General features: G+C 38.2%; 2 protein-coding genes across 2 annotated transcripts; both read left to right on the plus strand.

The window, feature by feature from the left end:
* Window positions 1-5,005: 5,005 nt before the first annotated feature.
* On the plus strand, window positions 5,006-7,381 carry LOC102993455 (protocadherin beta-4). Its single transcript, XM_024121800.1, has one exon. It carries the CDS (start codon window positions 5,006-5,008, stop codon window positions 7,379-7,381), a length of 2,376 nt encoding a protein of 791 aa, XP_023977568.1.
* Window positions 7,382-19,287: 11,906 nt separating this feature from the next.
* LOC102990950 (protocadherin beta-5) lies at window positions 19,288-22,169 on the plus strand. Its single transcript, XM_007121349.4, has one exon. It carries the CDS (start codon window positions 19,404-19,406, stop codon window positions 21,792-21,794), a length of 2,391 nt encoding a protein of 796 aa, XP_007121411.2. The 5' UTR covers window positions 19,288-19,403; the 3' UTR covers window positions 21,795-22,169.
* Window positions 22,170-22,738: the final 569 nt, after the last annotated feature.

Raw genomic sequence — 22,738 nt, forward strand, 5'->3', positions numbered from 1 at the left:
AACGAAGATCTCGAGTGCTGCAACTAAGACCAGGTGCAGCCAAATAAATAAATAAATATTTTTTTAAAAAAGAATTAACACCAATATTTTACAAACTTGTTTTAAAAAAAAGGAGCAGGGACCACTTCCCAATTCATTTTATGAGGCCAGTATTACCCTGCTGCCAGAACCAAAGATAACACAAGGAAAGGAAATTAAATACCAATATCTCTTGTGAATATAGGTACAAAAAATCTTCAACAAAATATTAGCAAACTGACTCCAGCAACATGTGAAAAGGATTATACAACATGACCAAGTGGGATTTGTCCCAGAAATACAAGGTTGATTTAATATATGAAAATCAATTAATGCAATATACCATATTAACAGAAAAGGAAAACCATACAACCATTTCAATAAATGCAGGAAAAGCATTGTACAAAATACAATACCTTTTCATAATAAAAACACTCATGAAACTAAGAATAATAGGGAATATCCTCAACTTGATAAAAGGCAACTATAAAAACCCACAGCTAACTTCACACTTAATGGTGAAAGACTGAAAGCTTTCTCCCTAAGATCAGAAACAAAACAAGGATGTTCCCTCTCACTGTTCCTATTTAACATTGTACTGGAAATTCTAGCCAGAGCAATTAGACAAGAAAAAGAAATAAAATAATTCAGATTGGAAACGAAGTAAAACTATCTCTGCAGGTGACATGACTGTGCATATAGAAAATCCTAAGGAATCCACCAAAAAACTACTAAACTTAATAAATGAATTCAGCAAAGGATACAAGACCAGTATACAAAAATCAATACTATTTCTATACACTAGCATTGGACAATGCAAAAATGAAATGAAGAAAACATTCCATTTACAATAGCATCAAAAATAATACAATACTTAGGAATAAATTTAATAAGTGCAAGACTTGTATGCCAAACACTATAAAACATCAGTGAAAGAAATTAAAGGAAACCTAAGTAAATGGAAAATTGTTCATGTGTTGGAAGATTTAACGTTGGTTTACAGATTCAACTGAATCCCTATCAAAATCCCAGCAGGCTTGCGTGTTTTTTTTTTGTTTTTTTTTTTTTGCAGAAATTAGCAAATTGAAGGTAAAATTCACTTGGAAATGCAAGTAGCCAAAACAATCTTGAAAAATAACAACAATAAATATTTGAATATTTTGATACATTAAACATGCAAATACTATTTTTAATTTAGTATGTAATACAAGGAATTATTAGAAATTATATTGGATTTCATCACAAATTTCTAAGGCCACTCTAATTATTCAAATATCTCCTTTCTAAATTTGCATTTCAATTAGTGTTTTTTTTTAAAAAACATCTTATAGCTTCAGTTTAGCTATAAGATATTAAAAGGTTAAAAGATATTAAATTTTAGTTTGCTTTTACCAGTGACAAGTATTGTTTGCTTTACGGTTATTTCATTTGAATGGCCAGCTGATGAATCTAATTTATTTATTTAATAGAAAATTCCAAAAGATAATTCCTTTTATAAGAATTTCTAGTAAAATCTACAAACCATTTATAATTACCAATTATCAATGCTGCTTAATATTTTGAAATAATACTATTTGAAGTGTGATTTCGGTAACTAAAAATACTATTTAAAATCTAATACATATTTCACCAATTTATCTCTCCTTTCAACAATTATCGCTTAATATCCCTCTATACTTTACCCCTCCAAGTTAAGAACAAAACAGCCCTCAAGTCATCATGAAGTTTAAAAAAACATTCTCTCATTTTTTTTTTAAACAAGTGAGACTACTCAAAACTTCAAAGTATGTGTTTAGCATTTGAACTTTAGGACTTCTTGTATTCAAATTCCTTTAAAATGATTTTTATCTTTCCCTCAATGATATTTAAAGTTCTTGCCTATATTTTATCAGGGAGGAATTAAAACTGATATTTAATTACCAGAGTATCCCTCTAACTATTCTCTTTGTGTATTCAAAATGGAAGAAATGTTTTAAATATTGTGCTTCAGGTCTGGCAACCAATTGTGTAAGTTGTTGTATGAATCCTTCAGAATGGATAATGCAGCTTTCCTGACTGGAATGGAATGGTTTTGCAGGTGGTCATTCTCTTTATCATTAATGCCTCTTCCATGCAGATATAATAGTTTTTTTCTGATAAGTTTGGCAGTTTGGCAAAATAATCCATGATGCAATGTTAAACTATCATCTTAGGCCACCTTTCTTGATTTTAACTTTACACCCTGATAACATTTCAAAAGATCCATACATAGGTATTTATTTATATATACATATATATGTGTGTATATATATATATATATATATGGATTATATTTAAGGCTACAGGGAGTTCATTATTCATGTCACTCTTAGGTTTTTTTTTTAAACCTAATTAATGATCTCAACAAAACACTCTTAGTTTTCCTTTCAGTTTCTGAATTTTGTAAGCACCTCTTTTTGCTGGTACCTATCTCTAAAGGGAGACAAACTATTTAAAAGATTCTTATATTAATTGAAAATTTGAATACAAATATATTTCACCTATGATATCTGTGTACCCAAGGCAAGGCTGAAGTTTGGATCTAAATTATCTAAAAAGTTGTTCGCCTCTCTAATTCCACTTAGTTAGATCAAAGAATGGATTCTGGAGCCATTCTGTAACAGTTTGAATCCTACCTTTGCCATTTCACATGGTGCGTGACTATGGGCAGATTATTTAAACTTTCTATTCCTCAATGTCTTTGTCTATAAAATGTGCCTAATAAGAGTGCCCACCTCATAGGGTTGTTTGAGAGATAAAATGAGTTAGTGTATGTAAAATGCTTAGAATACTATCTGGCATATAGTGACACATATATGTTAATATTACCTAGATTTCATTTGCTTTGGATTGACAAAAAGGATCAAAAAGAGCTAATTTGCAACACTATTACTATGTCAGCATATAGGAATAAGTAAGCAAAATCTAGTTTGAATTTTGTCCTGAACTCTTTAACTTGAATCTAACTAGAGCTCAGTTAATATAGTATGAAACAATTTTTTGTTTCATTCAGGAAATTGCTTTCCATTTATATCTAAAATAATATTCTTTTTTTCTTTTCAGTATGTTTATTATTATTTTTTCATTTCACTTAATGTTGATATATATTTCTCCGATTTGCATTAAACATGAAAGAAAATTCTACAGCATATTAATATTACTATTATTGCTATTACTAGATCTCTTACAACAGGAATTAACAGAGCTAGAATAAAAGTAAATTTATTTGAACAGTGCTTAGCGTGTATTATACTCTCATCTCTCAGAATTCTGTATTCAGTGTCAGACATGTTCATGGCTGAATGCATGATCTCACAGTAATCTTCTAATATAGGTAGAAATATGATCATTAGAGTGGGTTAATTAATTTATCCAAATGATATTTACTGAATGACTACTATAGTCCAGTCTTCTTTCAAAAATAATGTTTCCTGGGACTTCCCTGGCGGACCAGCAGTTAAGGCCCCACGCTTCCACTGCAGGGGACACGGGTTTGATCTCTGGTTGGGGTATTAAGACCCCGCATGTGCGCAGCATGGCAAAAAAAAGTAAATAATAATAATAATTTTTCCTAATACTTTCTATCATTTCAGAATCTAAGATTACTGACATGATTTTAAAATAATTCATTAAATGTGAATCATAATTTATGAAGTTAATTAAGTAATTAATTACAGGATATTTAAGGAGGAGAAATCCCATATGTACCAAGATAAGTGGTACTCCATTCAATATACCAATTGTAACCAGTAAACTGATTAACTGTGTCTCAGTTAACTTACTGTATCACGGAAATCACAATAGCTGCATGCTGCACTGAAATCTATTTTATAATCAAGTCTCTCCTCTTCACCATATATAAGTAGGCAAAGCTTGAGGTACCTTTGCTCACACATTAAAATGTTTTAAATCACTGCTTCTTGTCTTCCCGCAAATTGGCTAGTCAAGGAATGTGATATCTGGGCTCAAAGAATCAATGTGGTAAGAAGCAAACTCATTATTAAATACAGATATCTAGCTAAATCAGCTTAAACTTAAAGCCTTTACCTTAATAAAATTCTATGATTTTCACTCAATTTTGTCTTGATATTATCCTGATAATAGTCAAGTAGAATAATCAAGTCCTATCACCCTCTGAGCTTCTGTTTCTTTATCTGTAAAAATCCTTCCATTTCCTCTCTGGATCTAAGAATCTGATTTTAATACTATTTGACCTCCTTAATATTTTAATGTGGATTCACACTGTAAAAGGACTTATAACAAAGCAAGATGCCTCTTTATTCAACTGTATTACTGTTTGCACACCACTGTAAAAAAACAAAACCTGAGACCAGGTGGTACTGAATAACTTACACAAACTTTTTGCATCATCATAAATTTCTCACATACTTGGAAATAAACAGATAAAACTATTATGAATTGTAATTTTATAAGAGTTTATCTCCCCTGGTTAGATTATGACAAAGGGGAAATGGAGTTCTTTAAGTTCCACTTGTAAGGGTATGGGGAGAGGAAGATATCCCCTTGCTTTGTGCTCACAATTATTCTAGCTCATGCAATGTAATGGAATAACCTATACCTTAAGCCATTTAATGGAATAACAAAACTTTTAAAAGTTCTATACACTTTTTTAAAGGGCTTACATTTGGACACTTCCAAAACAGGCTGACTTGAGACTACAGTCTTAGTTTCTCAATAAGGACGCAGGGTGGCGCTGCCGGCTAAGACTGTGAATAAAGAGCCCTAAAAAGCTCCCGTATTCCTTTGTTGCCAGACGAAATCAACACCACACAGAAGAAGCTTTGCCAGCCGTGCTGGGTTACCAATGAGTTTGGGTAGCGATATACTAAACGACTTTAAGATTAAAGGCAATTTTGTGAAGATTCTACCATGCAAGAAGTCAGAATTTAATACCTCGTGTCTTTTTGTGGTTGCTGAAGGGATTGGATGTAAGCACTCTGGCTCCAGCATGGAGACGCTAGAGAGAATTCAACAAAACAGGCAAGTGATGACCTTTATTTTGATGGTATTCTTGTCTCAGGCTCACCCTGCGCCTATTCGTTATTCTGTGTTGGAAGAAACAGAGAGCGTCTCCTTTATAGCCCATTTGACCAAGGACCTGGGCCTGGGAATTGGGGAGCTGGCTGCCCGGTCGGCCCAGGTGGTGTGTGACGATGACAAGCAGCGCTTGCTGCTAGATCGCCAGACTGGAGATTTGCTTTTGAGGGAGAAACTAGACCGGGAAGATATATGTGGCCCCGCTGAACCCTGTGTGCTGCATTTCCAAGTGTTCCTGGAAACTCCGGTGCAATTTTTTGAAGGAGAACTATTAATCCAGGACATAAATGACCACTCCCCAGTATTCCCGAATAGGGAAATGCTCCTGAAAATACCGGAAAACAGCCAGCCAGGGACTGTTTTTCCGTTGAAATTAGCTCAGGATTTGGATGTGGGCAGCAATGGTCTTCAAAAATACACTATCAGCCCCAATTCTCATTTTCACGTTGTCACTCGAAATCATAGTGAGGGCAAGAAATATCCAGATTTGGTGCAGGACAAAGCACTGGATCGAGAGGAGCAGCCTGAGTTCAGCTTAACCCTCATGGCGCTGGATGGTGGGTCTCCACCTAGGTCTGGCACCAGCATGTTACGAATCCTGATCATGGATGTCAATGACAATGCTCCTGAGTTTGTCCACACTCCATACGAGGTGCAGGTTCTGGAAAACAGCCCCCTAGACTCCCCAATACTTACCGTTTTAGCTAGGGATGTAGATGCTGGAAACTTTGGGACTGTTTCCTACGGCTTGTTCCAAGCATCAGAGGAAATTAAACAAACTTTCTCAATAAATGAAGTCACAGGAGAAATCCGACTGACAAAGAAATTGGATTTTGAACAAATTAAATCTTACCACGTGGAAATTGAGGCTACAGATGGAGGAGGCCTTTCCGGAAAAGGCAGTGTAGTCATAGAGGTGGTAGATGTGAATGACAATGCCCCTGAACTTACCATACCTTCACTCACCTGCTCCATCCCAGAAAATGCTCCTGAGACTGTAGTCTCCATCTTCCGAATTCGAGATAGAGACTCCGGAGACAATGGAAGGACGGTTTGCTCTATTCCAGGTAATCTGCCATTCATTCTAAAACCGACACTAAAGAATTTCTACACCCTGGTAACAGAGAGACCGCTGGACAGAGAGAGCACAGCCGAGTACAACATCACCATCACAGTCACAGATATGGGAACACCCAGGCTGAAAACTGAGCACAACATAACCGTGCTGGTGTCCGACGTCAACGACAACGCCCCCGCCTTCACCCAGACCTCCTACACCCTGTCCGTCCGCGAGAACAACAGCCCCGCCCTGCACATCGGCAGCGTCCGCGCCACAGACAGAGACGCGGGCGCCAACGCCCAGGTCACCTACTCGCTGCTGCCGCCCCTCGACCCGCACGTGCCCCTGGCCTCCCTGGTGTCCATCAACCCGGACAACGGCCACCTGTTCGCCCTGAGGTCCCTGGACTACGAGGCCCTGCGGGCGTTCGAGTTCCGCGTGGGCGCCGCCGACCGCGGCTCCCCCGCGCTCAGCAGCCAGGCGCTGGTGCGCGTGCTCGTGGCGGACGACAACGACAACGCGCCCTTCGTGCTGTACCCGCTGCAGAACGCCTCGGCGCCCTGCACCGAGCTGGTGCCCAGGGCGGCCGAGGCGGGCTACCTGGTGACCAAGGTGGTGGCGGTGGACGGCGACTCGGGCCAGAACGCCTGGCTGTCGTACCAGCTGCTCAAGGCCACGGAGCCCGGGCTGTTCGGCGTGTGGGCGCACAACGGCGAGGTGCGCACGGCCCGGCTGCTGGGCGAGCGCGACGCGGCCAAGCACAGGCTGGTGGTGCTGGTCAAGGACAACGGCGAGCCGCCGCTGTCGGCCAGCGTCACGCTGCACGTGCTGCTGGTGGACGGCTTCTCGCAGCCCTACCTGCCGGCCCCGGAAGCGGAAGCGGCAGGCGCGGCTCCGGCCGCCGCGCTCACCGTCTACCTGGTGGTCGCCTTGGCGTCGGTGTCGTCGCTCTTCCTCTTCTCGGTGCTGGTGTTCGTCGCGGTGCGGCTGTGCAGGAGGGGCGGGGCGGCCTCGGTGGGTCGCTGCTCGGTGCCCGAGGGCCCCTTTCCGGGCCACCTGCTGGACGTCAGCGGCACGGGGACCCTGTCCCAAAGCTACCAGTACGAGGTGTGTCTGACGGGAGACCATGAAACTGGTGAGTTCAAATTCCTGAAGCCAGTATTTCCCAAACTCTTGGTTCAGAACACAGAGATAGAAATTAAAAGAAAGCCCCAACTGCAGGAATAGTTTTGTTCAGTTAAGTGTCGTATTTGGTTAAGTGAGCCTCTCAATTTTGTTAAACCTGACTCACATTGCGTTACTTTCTCTTGAGATTGTATTGTATAAATATGTATATCTCTATTGCAAACTTATGCATGTCTCTGTGCTAAATCTTCCTTTTATTAATATTCATTGGATTTAGCATTTTTACTTACACTTGATATTATGTATTTCTCCATATTTGACCTTCTCTTGGTGATTAATCTTTCCATAACTATAAATTACTCAAGTACTGTAAGAAGAAATTTTATTTAAAGGAACTTCTTGGTTAATGTCTTTTCACGGAAACACTTTAAAGCTTCTGTGTAATTTTACATTTCTGTATATTTTTGGTGCTTGTCTTTACCACATAGCTTTATATTTGCAAGGCCAGATTGTTTGAAATTCTTTGTAGCTACCTAGACCTTTCTTGTTCAGTATTCTACCAGGCTATGCCCCCCCCCCGTGAATAGCCATGAACATATAAATTAGCATACTTGTTTCTCCCAAATTGTACCTAAACATGCACTTCATTAAATTATTGATACACTACAGTTGTGACCATATCCCATTATGAGCACCGTATATGCTAGAGATTATCTTGTCTGCTACTTATGTAACACATTGTAATTGCTCCATAAATACTCACTGATATTAAAATAAAAATTATTCTCATTTATAAATAACAAAGAGAAAATCTTATATAACTTGATATCACTTCACTAAAATAAAACTAAGTCACTGCGCTTGGTAAAATACTTAAAATCTTTGAACCTTAAGTAAACCCTAAATCCTTTAAAAGGACTCAAGAGGTAGAGGGCATATACTTTATTGTCCTTCCTTTTGCCCTATTAATAGAAGTTCAAATGTAGTTTAACGCATGTGTTTTTCTTGGTTTTCCTGCAGTTTCTCTGCATGTTTCAAAAGAGTCAGAATTTCTTCTCGGTTTCGGTTATTATGTTCTAGTCTGATTGCTCATTTTAAGTTACTTTGCAAACATGGGCAGCTTTTATGAACAAAATGATGATTTATTTTTGATCTCCAAATCACCTTGTTTTGTTCTTCAATGTAGCTTTTGGGTATTTTGCATAAATTTACTTTTTCAGTTATGCTAACTTTTAGTAGTAAGAAATAAGCATTGTTTTTTCTTTTAAGACAACAAGAATAGAAATAGAAATTAAGATAAACTTATCTGAATTATAATTGTTTTATGTTGTGTTCATTAAGCCAAGCAAGACGATTATGTGGTTTCCAACTAAATTTATATGGATGTAACTATAAGACCAGTTATTGAACTTCTGGCATAATGTGAGTAATTAAAGACCCTGCTTTGTAACCTAAGTATTTATTTTTAGATCTCGTGTCATCCTCCTGGAATTTAATTACTTGCATCTTTCTCTGAATTACATTTTTTCTAAGGATATAATGAAATAAAAAAGGAAAATTACTGTTTTATTATTGAAACATAGCTTTTAGCCTTCGTCCAATCTAATACTTGAAATTAGAAAGTGATAAAAATGAGAACAAAATTAAACACAAACAAATATATAAGACATAAATATGGTAGTCAACTTTAACGACTTCTCCATTTATTGTTAGATATTTAAATGAAATAGTTTTTATGTATGATGACAAGAAATGTGATTGAAGTTTTCAGCAATATATTTCAACATTATGAAAATCTAAGTTCATGTTTTTGTTTATGCCAGGAAAGTCCAATTTGTATAATCACCCAAATGAGACTGGCCAAACACTCAGAACATTTATGAATTTATATGAGTAAATTTATGAATTACTTTGTGTATTACTTTATAAATTACTGTGTGTATTTATAAAGTATAGATCATTTCTTACTAGCTGGGGATCACCACCAGTCTTTGGTGTAGAATAGATCAACATTTTAAAATTCAATGATTATAATTTAATAGTAAATATAATCCAAATAACTTCCACAAAATGAATACCTTAAGAAAAATAGGCCAGTTCTACTTTTGCAAAACAAAAATAGAGAATGGAGGCCAAATATCTGGATAATAATACCCATTTCAATCACAGTTTCTCAAGTGCTTCTATTATATATGCATATTTTACAATTCCTTTGTTGTTGTTTTTAGGCATGGCATATAGTGAGTTTAACACATGCTGTTTTAGGCGCAGAAATTCTACTGAAGGCAATATAACCCACATCACTTTAAGACCCCCTATTTCTTACTACCAGAAATTACAAAATATAGATTTTTAAATAGTCTTAAATTATAAGTTATACACATATTTGGTGGAATTCTGTTTCCCGGTTAGATGGATTATCTAACAGCAGAAAACAACAATAAAACCTGTTTTAAATTCAGAAATTACCAGTTTCAAGCAACAGACAGCAGATGATATAAAAAGAACTGAAGGGGCTAAGATTCCTGAAAAGGAAAATCCCTGGAGTTCTGAACTGACTCCTACAGTCAAATTGCCCTAAGGAAATTTGAAAACTCAAAGAAGAGACAAAAGGCTTCTGCCAGGATGGGGTAACTTCAATAGCCTTTGGCAAACTGGAGGATTCAAGCTCAAGGCCAGTTTTCCCCCTCATGATGCTTGTTAAATTATGGGACATTCCAGGGAAGAAGACTAAAAACTTGAAGGAAACTTTCTGAAAAGCAGAGTGAAGTTTTAATAGTCTTAATGCATGAAAATTAGAGTTTGTGACCTGCCATGGGAAAGGCTGTGGAGAACACACTGAGTTCTGAACTGAAAATTCTGAAGCTTTTTACATTAATCTTCAGCATTCAATAAAAAATTATGAGGCACACATACAAAAAGGCTGGTTGACATGAATAAAACTTAGAGGAAAAAACAGACAATACAGAAGACCTACAGATAAAATACATACTAGAATTTACTGACAGTGATGTTAAAATAAGTATGACTGATATGTTAAAATAAGGAATACAGAAAATAGGTAGAAGAGAATTTCACTAGATAATGGAATAAAATGGAAATTAATTTTGGGACTGAAGAATATAATAACTGAAATTTAAAAATATTAGATTGTGTAATGGCATAGTAGTTGTAAAGGATTATAGGATTAGTGAATGCAAGACAGGCCAATATTAAATATCCAAATAGAAGAACTGAGGAATGTAATAATTAAAAATACAGACAAGAACATTTAGTGACATATGGAACATAACGAAAAACTCCAACACACATATGATTGTAATCCTAGAAGGACCAGGAATGGGGAATAAGCAATGTTTAAAGAAATAATGACCAAGATTTTTCCAAAAATGGTGAAAAAAATGTACCGCTCAAGATGCTCAGTGAAACCCAATTAGGAGAATAAAAAACAATGGTAAATGGGAGTGTTTCCTTAATTTCTCTTTCAGATTTTTCATCATTAGTGTGTAGGAATGCAATGATGTTGGCTGTGGGTTTGTCGTATATAGCCTTTATTATGTTGACGAAAGTTCACTGTATGCCTACTTTCTGGAGCGTTTTTATCACAAATGGGTGTTGAATTTGTTGAAAGCTTTCTCTGCATCGATTGACATGATCATATGGTTTTTCTCCTTCAATTTCTTAATATGGTGCATCACATTGATTGATTTTTGTATATTGAAGAATCCTTGCATTCCTGGGATAAACCTCACTTGATCATGGTTTATAATCCTTTAATGTGCTGTTGGATTCCGTTTGCTAGTGTTTTGTTGAGGATTTTTGCATATATGTTCACCAGTGATATTGGCCTGTAGTTTTCTACGTTTGTCTGGTTTTCGTATCAAGGTGATGGTCGCCTCGTAGAAAGAGTATGGGAGTGTTCCTCCTTCGGCTATATTTGGAAGAGTTTGAGAAGGATAGATGTTAGCCCTTCTTTAAATGTTTGATAGAATTCTCCTGTGAAGCCATCTGGTCCTGGGCTTTTGTTTGTCAGAAGATTTTTCTTCACAGTTTCAATTTCAGTGCTTGTGATTGGTCTGTTCATATTTTATATTTCTTCCTGCTTCAGTCTCGGAAGGCTGTTCATTTCTAAGAATTTGTCCATTTCTTCCAGGTTGTCCATTTTATTGATATATAGTTGCTTGTAGTAATCTCTCATGATACTTTGTATTTCTGCAGTGTCAGTTGTTCCTTCTCCTTTTTCATTTCTAATTCTGTCGATTTGAGTCTTCTCCCCTTTTTTCTTGATGACTCTGGCTAATGGTTTATAAATTTTGTTTATCTTCTCAGAGAACCAGCTTTTCATTTTATTGATATTTGCTATTGTTTCCTTCCATTTACCGTTGCAACAAAAAGAATAAAATACCTAGGAATAAACCTACCTAAGGAGACAAAAGACCTTTTGATAAAGGAGGCAAGAATATACAATGGAGAAAAGACAGCCTCTTCAGTAAGTGGTGTTGGGAAAACTGGACAGCTACATGTAAAAGAATGAAATTAGAACAGTCCCTAACACCATACAGAAAAATAAACTCAAAATGGACCGAAGACCTAAATGTAAGGCCAGACACTATGAAACTCTTAGAGGAAAACATAGGCATAACACTCTATGACATAAACCACAGCAAGATCCTTTTTGACCCACCTCCTAGAGAAATGGAAATAAAAACAAAAACAAATGGGACCTAATGAAACTTAAAAGCTTTTGCACAGCAAAGGAAAACATAAACAAGATGAAAAGACAACCCTCAGAATGGGAGAAAATATTTGCAAATGAAGCAACTGACAAAGGATTAATCTCCAAAATATACAAGAAGCTCATGCAGCTCAATATGAAAAAAACAAACAACCCAATCCATAAATGGGCAGAAGACCTAAACAGACATTTCTCCAAAGAAGATATACAGATTGCCAACAAACACATGAAAGGATGCTCAACATCACTAATCATTAGAGAAATGCAAATCAAAACTACAATGAGGTATCACCTTACACCGGTCAGAACAGCCATCATCAAAAAATCTACATATAACTTCCCTGGTGGCGCAGTGGTTAAGAATCTGCCTGCCAATGCAGGGGGCACAGGTTCAAGCCCTGGTCCAGGAAGATCCCACATGCCCCGGAGCGGCTGAGCCCGTGTGCCACAACTACTGAAGCCTGTGTGCCACAACTACTGATGCCCGTGTGGCTAGAGCCCATGCTCTGCGACAACAGAGGCCACCGCATTGAGAAGCCTATGCACCACAGTGAAGAATAGCCCCCGCTCGCCACAACTTAAGAAAGCCCGTATGCAGCAAAGAAGATCCAACGCAGCCAACAATAAATAAATACATAAATAAATTTATTTTTTTAAAAAAGTCATGTACCACAATGTTCATTGCCTAGCCCCCACACGCCACAACTTAAGAAAGCCCGTATGCAGCAAAGAAGATCCAACGCAGCCAACAATAAATAAATACATAAATAAATTTATTTTTTTTAAAAAGTCACGTACCACAATGTTCATTGCCGCAGTATTTACAATAGCCAGGACATGGAAGCAACCTAAGTGTCCGTCGACAGACGAATGAATAAAGATGATGTGGCACATATATAGAATGGAATATTACTCAGCCATAAAAAGAAACAAAATTATTTGTAGTGAGGTGGATGGACCTAGAGTCTGCCATACAGAGTGAAGTAAGTCAGAAAGAGAAAAATAAATACCGTATGCTAACACATATATATGGAATCTAAGAGGAAAAAAAAGGCTCTGATGAACCTAGGAGCAGAACAGGAATAAAGACGCAGACGTACAGAATGGACTTAAGGACACGGGGAGAGGGAAGGGTAAGCTGGGACTAAGCAAGAGAGTAGTATTGACATATATACACTACCAAATGTAAAATAGTTAGTGGGAAGCAGCTGCATAGCACAGGGAGATCAGCTCAGTGTTTTGTGACCACCTAGAGGGGTGGGAATGGGAGACTGGGAGGGAAATGCAAGAGGGAGGGGATATGGGGATATATGTATACATATAGCTGATTCACTTGGTTATACAGCAGAAACTAACACAACATTGTAAAGCAATTATACACCAATAAAGATGTTAAATAAAAAACAAAGCACAGCTAGGAATATCACAGAAAGGCTGCTAAAGACCAAAGTCAAAGAGAAAATCTTAAAAGCAACCACATGAAGATGACACATTGCTTTGAAAGGAACAACAATAAAATGGAGAGCTGACTATCAAGCAGCCAAAAGACAAAGGAATGATGTCTTCAGAGTCCTGAAAAAAATAACTACCAGACTAGAATTCTGTCACCGGAAATTAATCTTTCAAAAATGAAGCTTTCAAACAAACAAAAACTGCAAGAATTAATCACAGTCGCATCTGCACTAAAAGAAATACTTTTAGTGGAATTCATTAGGCAGAAGGAAAACAGTCCTGAAGGAATCACAGATTTGCAGGAAGAAATGAAGAACAAGAATAAGGGTAACTATAAATTGCTATTGATTATTAAAGGCAAAAATAATAGTTTCTTAAAGGATTTAAAATATATATAAAATTTTAATTCATGTCAATAATATTGTAAAATTTTGGCAGGTGCTTTAAACAGAGTTAAGGAATTCTAAGGTTCTAAGCATTATCATGGGAGTAGTAAAATTAAATAATTTGTATTAGACTCTTGTAGATCAAAGATGGATGTTGTAATCTCTAAGATAATCACAAGGAGAATAATTTTTAAATGAATCGAAGGAAAAAAATAAATATCTAAATAATCGAAAAGAAGAAAAAAACTTTAGGGACAAACAGAAAAAATTTAGATGGTAAATATAAGTGGATAGATATCAAATATTACATTAATTGCAACTGGATTAAATAATCCAATTAAACAACCAATATTGTCTGATTAGGTTTAAGAAAAATTCAACTATATGCTGTCACATAACTGTGTGTGTCTCCGTGTGTGTGTTATGACAGAAAGTTTGAAAATTTAAAAATAGAAAAAAATACATGACACAAAAACTAACCAAAATAAACCAAGTATAGATATACTCACATAAGACAAAGGAGACTTTAAGGAAAGATGCATTACTAGAGATAAAGAGAGATATTTCATAATGATAAGGAGGTAAATATACCAGAAGTATATCAATTCTAAGACTGAATATATCCCCATAAGATAATTACAAAACATAGAAAGTTAAACTGAAAGAACATAAATAAGAAATAGATAAATCCAGTCATAGGAGGAGGATGTATTACAACTCTCTCAACCCCTGACAGAATAAGAAGACACATCTACACTGCATATTAAAAATCTGAACAACACAGTAATTATATTTGAATAAACTGACATACGTAGTACACTGGAGAGTACACGTTCTTTTTATATGCACATGCATATATCAAAATTATCCATATTCTGGGTCATAAGGCAAGTCTCTAATTTTTTTAAAGAATTGAAATCACTCAATATGCTCTTTGACAATGAAATTAAGACAGAAATACAAATTTAAAAGAAATACCCAAATGCTTCAAAATTAAATAATATAATCCATCAGTCAAAGAAGAAATCACAGAAGAAATTTCCATATATTTTGAACTGGGTAAAAGTTAAGATCTGATATATCAAAACAGATTTTACAGGGAAATTTTAAAACTTTAAATGCACGGGTTAGAAAAGAAAAGTTAAAAATCAATAATCTAAGCTTTCATCTGAGAAGCTAGAAAAAGAACAAATCAAATACCAATGTAGAAGGAAGAAAATAATACATATATATAAACATAAATAAATACAAAGCTGACAAATATACAACCAAGAAGATTAACAAAACTTAAAGTTGGTTCCATGTAATAATTAATAACTCTTATTAAAAACTCTTCATAAGGGCTTCCCTGGTGGCGCAGTGCTTGAGAATCCGCCTGGCGATGCAGGGGATACGGGTTCGTGCCCCAGTCCGGGAAGATCCCACATGCCGTGGAGCGGCTGGGCCCGTGAACCATGGCCGCTGAGCCTGCGTGTCCGGAGCCTGTGCTCCGCAACGGGAGAGGCCACAACAGTGAGAGCCCCGCGTACAGCAAAAAAAAAAAAAAAAGTGAAAAAAAAAAACTCTTCATAAGACTAATGTTAAAAAGAAAGAAAACATCAATCATAAATATCAGGAATGAAAAAGGAACATCACTACCAATCCTACAGACATTAAAAAATAAAAGAGGATATTATGAACAACTGTATGCCAATAAAGTTGATAATTTATGTAAAATGGAAAACATCTTTTAAAAACACAATTTACTAAAATTGAAACAAGAAGAAATCTGATTAGTCATATCTTAAGTAAATTAAACTTGTGATTAAAAACCTTGCCACTTCAGTTCACACTAGTGAATTCTTCTAAATACTCATGGAACAACTAACACCAATTTATACAAAATCTTTTGGAAGACAGAGAAACAGGAAATATTTCCCAGATTATTTGGGTACCAGCATGACTTCAATGGATTATGACATCCAAACCTGAATAGGACATCATAAGGAAGGAAAACTAGGGACCAATCTCTTTTACAAACACAGATGGAAAAATTCTAAACAAAACATCAGTAAATAAGATTCAGAAATATATAAAAGAGAAATAATAAATTATGAGAAAACTGTGTTATTTTAGGAATGCAAATCCAATCAATATACTACATTACATTTATAGGTAAAGGAGGAAAATCATATGATTACCTCAATGGATACAGAAAAAGTCACTAGATAAAATTCAGCACACACTCATGGTAAAATTGTTAGCAAAATGAAAACAGAACGGAACTTTCAAGAAAGTATTTTAAAACCTACAGTAAACATTATCCTTAATGGTAAATTATTTAAAACTTTCCCTCAGGGATCAAGAATGAGACAAGAATGCTTGCCTTTACTATTTCACTTCAGTGTTTTACTATACGTTCTAACCAGTGGAATAAAGGGAAGAAAAAATAAAAGACACAATGATTGGAAGAGAAGAAATAAGAAGTCTTTTTAAAAAATGACATGATTGTATACATTAAAAGTCATAAAGAATCTGCAGACTTTATTAGGATTAATAAATGAAGTAAGTAATGCCACTGGATATAAGGTCTACATGCATATAATAATTGTATTTCTATACAGCAACAAAACCCAGAAAATTAAAATTTTCAAGCATCATTTACAGTAGTTTCAGAAACATCAAATATCTAGAAACAAACATAACAATATGCATAAGACGTCTACACTGAAAAATATAAAATATTATTGAGAAAAGTTAAATATCTGAATAAACAAAGGGATATATAATGTTCAATAGTTGGAAGACTCAATGTTGGGAATATGTCAGCTCTTCTCAATCTACAGATGCAATAAAATCCTAAACAAAACTTCAGCAGATTTCTTTGTGGAAGCTGACAAGCTAAATCTAAAGTTTATATGGGGACTTCCCTGGCTATCCAGTGGTTAAGACTTTGCCTTCCAATGCAGGGGATGCGGGTTTGATCCCTGATCAGGGAGCTAAGATTCCACATGCCTGTGGCCAAAAATCCAAAACATGAATCAGGAGCAATACTGTAACAAATTCAATAAAGACTTTAAAAAAATAGTCCAGGGCTTCCCTGGTGGCGCAGTGGTCGAGAGTCTGCCTGCCGATGCAGGGGACACAGGTTCGTGCCCCGGTCCAGGAAGATCCCACATGCTGCGGAGCGGCTGGGCCCATGAGCCGTGGCCGCGGAGCCTGTGCTCCGCAACGGGAGAGACCACAACTATGAGAGGCCCGCGTACCAAAAAAAAAAAAAAAAAAAGTCCACATCAAAAAAAAAATTCTTAAAAAAAAGAGAAAGGTAAAGTTTATATGGAAATACAAAGGGACAATAATAACCAAAGCAATCTTAAAGAAAAAGAATAAAACTGGAGGACTTAGCAATCAGATAATAAAACCTATTATGAAATACAGTAGTTAAGATAATATTGTATTGTGGGATAAACAAAGAGAAAAATGGGAAAAAAAAGACTCTTGAACAGAACTATGGACCCCTGATTTATGAAAAAACTGGCAGGTCAGAAACAATTGGGAATGGAACTTCTTTTCAATAGATGGTGCAGTCATTTGGATATTTATATGAAAAAAAAAATTTGACCCTAACCTCATTAACATGAAAAAATAATTTCAGGAGGATTATAGCTCTAAATGTGAAAAGTAAAGTAATTGATTTTTCAAAAGCACCAATACAACAATATTTTCTTGACTTTAGTGTGTGTAAAGATTTAAAGAAAACACAAAAAGTTCTAACCACAAATAAAAAATATTGAAAAATTAGAGTAAAAGTTAAGAAGTTTTGTTCTTCAAAGATACCACAAGAGTTAAAATGCATGCCATAGAATGGGAGAGAATATTTGCAATACATACTTCTAATAAAGTACTTATACCCAGAATATATAAGGAACTTCTAAAAATCAATAAGAAAAAAAGACAAATACCCTAAATAGAAAAATAGACAAAAAACTTATGTACTTCACAAGAATATACACTAATAAAAATAACCATGTGAAAAATGAGCTCAATTTAATTAATCATCAGGGAAATGCTAATTAAAATTACAATATTACATCATTACACACTCATCAGAGAGGTTAAAATTAAAAGATATTATCAAATGTTGACAAGCATATGGAGCAACTGAAACTCTCACTCTGCTGGTTTTGGTAAAACCAAAATTGAAAAGTGTTTTGCAATATCTATTAAAGCTATATATATATGTGCACGTCTTAAGGCACAACAGTCTAACTCCTAGGAATATAGTAAATATAAATGCACACATAGACACCAAAGACATATACAAGAGTGTTCACAGCAGCACTACTCAAAATATTCCCAAACTGAAAAACCCCAGTGTCCATCAGCTGGAGAATAAAAAAACAAATGGTGGTACAGTCATACAATAGAATAACATAAAGCAATGAGAATAAAATAAATTAGAACAATATGTAACAGATGAATTTTACAAAGGTAATGTTGAGTGAAAGAAGACAAACATAACACTCTATAACTCCATTTGTATAAAAGTTCAAAAAACACACACACACAGACACAAGCTCTATGATAATAGAAATCAGGAGAGTGTTTACCTTTAGGGGGGAGGGTAGTGACCAGACAATGAGAGGAGGGGGCTTCTAGGGTTTTTGTAACATTTTAATTTTTTTTTTTTTTTTTTTTTTTTTTTTTTGGCGGTACGCGGGCCTCTCACTGTTGTGGCCTCTCCCATTGCGGAGCACAGGCTCCGGACGCGCAGGCTCAGCGGCCATGGCTCACGGGCCTGGCCGCTCCGCGGCATGTGGGATCTTCCCGGACCGGTGCACGAACCCGTGTCCTCTGCATCGGCAGGCGGACTCTCAACCACTGCAACACCAGGGAAGCCCTTAATTTTAATTTAGGTTTTGCTTATGAGTGTGTTTACTTCCTGAAAATTTTTTGAGTTGTACACTCATGATTTATGCCCTTTTCTAATAGGTAATATTTAACAAAAATAATCTTAATAGTGTAAACTTTTGTAAACATCCATTATTGCTTATTTCTTGAATATAATCAAATAAGAATCGCACAAAAGAAAGTTTCTTCAAGTACTCAAAAGATATTTTATGAGGAATACTAGTGTTTTAGTTTGTTCTGAATAGTATTCTTTCGCTGGAAGTTAACTTAGCACATGTTTATTTAGAACTTACAATAACTGAGAAGTGGAGATACAACTGGGAACATTTCTGTGACTTAAAAGGTTCTAACTTGGAATGAGACGGCAAATACTACATGCAATAGTAAAATCAGGACGCCTGGTGGTGCTGCAGGCTAGGAGTAGGAATGAATGGCTCTGTGGATACCCGGGAAGCCATTAAGCTGGGAATCAGAACTCTGAATGCTTTCTAAAAGAAGGAAGCATTTTACATAAGATCTAGAGGCAGAGATCTCCAGAGAAGGGCATCGTTCTACTGCAGGTCAGTCAGAAAGATCTAATTCGAGTTTATTTAACCAAATCATCTGGGTTGATTGCATACGGAGTTGAAGAAACTGCAAGTTCTTGAACCGGTTCTGAACAATGGAGACTGCACCAGCAAAAACGCTACAGAAAAGGCAAGTTATCTTTCTTGCTATATTGTTGCTTTTGTGGGAGGCTGGCTCTGAAGCAGTTAGGTATTCCATGCCAGAAGAAACAGAAAGTGGGTCTTTTGTGGCCACCCTGGCAAAAGACCTGGGGCTCAGGGTGGGGGAACTGGCTACTCGGGGCGCGCGAATCCATTACAAAGGAAATAAACAGCTCTTGCAGCTGGATGTAACGACCGGGAATTTGCTTCTATATGAAAAACTAGACCGGGAGGTGCTGTGTGGGGCGACAGATCCCTGCATACTGCATTTCCAACTATTACTGGAAAACCCGGTGCAGTTTTTTCAAGCTGATCTGCAGCTCACAGATATAAATGACCATTCCCCAGAGTTCCTCGAGAGGGAGATGCTCCTAAAAATACCAGAAAACGTCCAGACAGGGACTGTGTTTCCTTTGAAAATAGCTCAGGACTTTGACATAGGTAGCAACACTATTCAGAATTACACAATCAGCCCCAACTCCCATTTTCATGTTGTCACTCATTATCGCGGAGATGGCAGAAAATACCCAGAGCTGGTGCTGGACAAACCTCTGGATCGGGAGGAAGGGCCTGAGCTCAGTTTAACCCTCACGGCGCTGGATAGTGGGGATCCGCCCAGGTCCGGGACCACTGCAGTCCGCATTGAAGTCGTGGACATCAATGACAACGCCCCTGAGTTTTTACAGTCGGTCTATGAGGTACAGATTCCGGAGAACAGCCCCCTAAACTCCTTAGTTGTCGCTGTCTCCGCCCGAGATTTAGATGCAGGAACGAATGGGAATGTAGCCTACGCTCTATTCCAAGGGGATGAAGTTACTCAACCATTTGTAATAGACGAAATAACAGGAGAAATTCGTCTGAAAAGGGCATTGGATTTCGAGGCAACTCGATATTATAACGTGGAGATTGCAGCCACAGACGGCGGGGGCCTTTCAGGAAAATGCACTGTAGTTATAGACGTGGTGGATGTGAACGACAACGTCCCTGAACTGACCATGTCGACGCTCACCAGCTCTACCCCAGAAAACTCCCCAGAGACTGTGGTGGCCGTTTTCAGTGTTTCTGATCCAGATTCCGGGGACAACGGTAGGATGGTGTGCTCCATCCAGAACGATCTCCCCTTTCTTTTGAAATCCACATTCAAAAACTTTTACACCCTAGTGACCGAGAGGCCACTGGACAGAGAGAGCAGAGCGGAATACAACGTCACCATCACCGTCACAGATATGGGGACACCGAGACTGAAAACCCAGCACAACATAACCGTGCTGGTGTCCGACGTCAACGACAACGCCCCCGCCTTCACCCAGACCTCCTACACCCTGTCCGTCCGCGAGAACAACAGCCCCGCCCTGCACATCGGCAGCGTCCGCGCCACAGACAGAGACGCGGGCGCCAACGCCCAGGTCACCTACTCGCTGCTGCCGCCCCTCGACCCGCACGTGCCCCTGGCCTCCCTGGTGTCCATCAACCCGGACAACGGCCACCTGTTCGCCCTGAGGTCCCTGGACTACGAGGCCCTGCGGGCGTTCGAGTTCCGCGTGGGCGCCGCCGACCGCGGCTCCCCCGCGCTCAGCAGCCAGGCGCTGGTGCGCGTGCTCGTGGCGGACGACAACGACAACGCGCCCTTCGTGCTGTACCCGCTGCAGAACGCCTCGGCGCCCTGCACCGAGCTGGTGCCCAGGGCGGCCGAGGCGGGCTACCTGGTGACCAAGGTGGTGGCGGTGGACGGCGACTCGGGCCAGAACGCCTGGCTGTCGTACCAGCTGCTCAAGGCCACGGAGCCCGGGCTGTTCGGCGTGTGGGCGCACAACGGCGAGGTGCGCACGGCCTGGCTGCTGGGCGGGCGCGGCGCGGCCAAGCACAGGCTGGTGGTGCTGGTCAAGGACAACGGCGAGCCGCCGCTGTCGGCCAGCGTCACGCTGCACGTGCTGCTGGTGGACGGCTTCTCGCAGCCCTACCTGCCGGCCCCGGAAGCGGAAGCGGTGGACGCGGCTCCGGCCGCCGCGCTCACCGTCTACCTGGTGGTCGCCTTGGCGTCGGTGTCGTCGCTCTTCCTCTTCTCGGTGCTGGTGTTCGTCGCGGTGCGGCTGTGCAGGAGGGGAGGGGCGGCCTCTGTGGGTCGCTGCTCGATGCCCGAGGGCCCCTTTCCGGGCCACCTGGTGGACGTCAGAGGCACCGGGACCCTGTCCCAGAGCTACCAGTACGAGGTGTGTCTGACGGGATGCTCTGGGTTAAATGAATCTAAATTCTTGAAGCCGATTCTCCCCAACCTCCCGACCCAGGGCGCTGGTGAAGAAATAGAGGAAAACACAAACTTCCAGAATAGCTTTGGATTCAGTTAGGGATCTCATCATGATGCAAGGTATTTGTCGTTTATCTCTAATTTCCCCAGATACCGAATTTGAGGGTGTCATGGAGAAAAATTTCATCTTCAGGTATAGCCTTGATTTCCTTTTTGTAATGAATTAGTCCATTTAACTTTACCTTGTCCAAGTTTGGAAAACTAAATTCTGTTGTCATTGCATTTATTTATAGTGTGCCATTCCAAATCCTTGCATGCTGTTGATTTTCCTGAAATTTTTGCTCCTTCCGTTGGTACTTGTTGCAATGAACTGTCTTAATAAAATATTGTTTTCTCTATATTCATTCCGTTTCATCACGCTCTAAGTTATTTGATGTTAAATAGCAAAAATTTAAAATGGTTACATAATATTCATTTTGTTTGCAAAGGAATACATTCATATAACAAATAGAAAGAATGATGAAAACCAACACTTCTATTTACACTTCTTTCCTAGCTCTCATCCTACTGGCAAATAATTTTTTAATGAATATTTTAATTCAATTATAACACACATACAGAAAAGTGAACAAATCCTTAACACAGCTCACTGTATTTTCAGAAAGTGAACATACTTGATATCAGCATCTTGAAGAAATGAAACATTATTAGCATCCCAGGTGCCACACAAATTACCCCTTAAAATCACTACCAGCTCAAGTATAACAAATATCTCAACTTCCAATACTATAGTTCAGTTTTGCCTGTTTTGAATTTATATAAATGGAATAGTAGAGTGCGAACTGTTTTGCATCTGGCTTCTCAACAATATGTTTACGACATTTATCCGTGATACTGCTTTTAATTTTAGTTCTTCATTCTTGTTGCTGTATAGTATTCCACTGTATGAATATGTCACAATTTATAACCCATCTTACTGTATGTGGATATTTGGGTTGGTGCAACGTTTGGCTGTTTGAATAATGCTGCTATAAACATTCTCTT

Source organism: Physeter macrocephalus, chromosome 8 (genome assembly GCF_002837175.3).
Source record: "Physeter macrocephalus isolate SW-GA chromosome 8, ASM283717v5, whole genome shotgun sequence".
Classification (NCBI taxonomy): Eukaryota; Metazoa; Chordata; class Mammalia; order Artiodactyla; family Physeteridae; genus Physeter; species Physeter macrocephalus.

Coding starts and splice junctions, on each gene's coding strand:
- LOC102993455 (XM_024121800.1), top strand. CDS start 5,006: ATGGAGACGCTAGAGAGAATTCAACAAAACAGGCAAGTGATGACCTTT.
- LOC102990950 (XM_007121349.4), top strand. CDS start 19,404: ATGGAGACTGCACCAGCAAAAACGCTACAGAAAAGGCAAGTTATCTTT.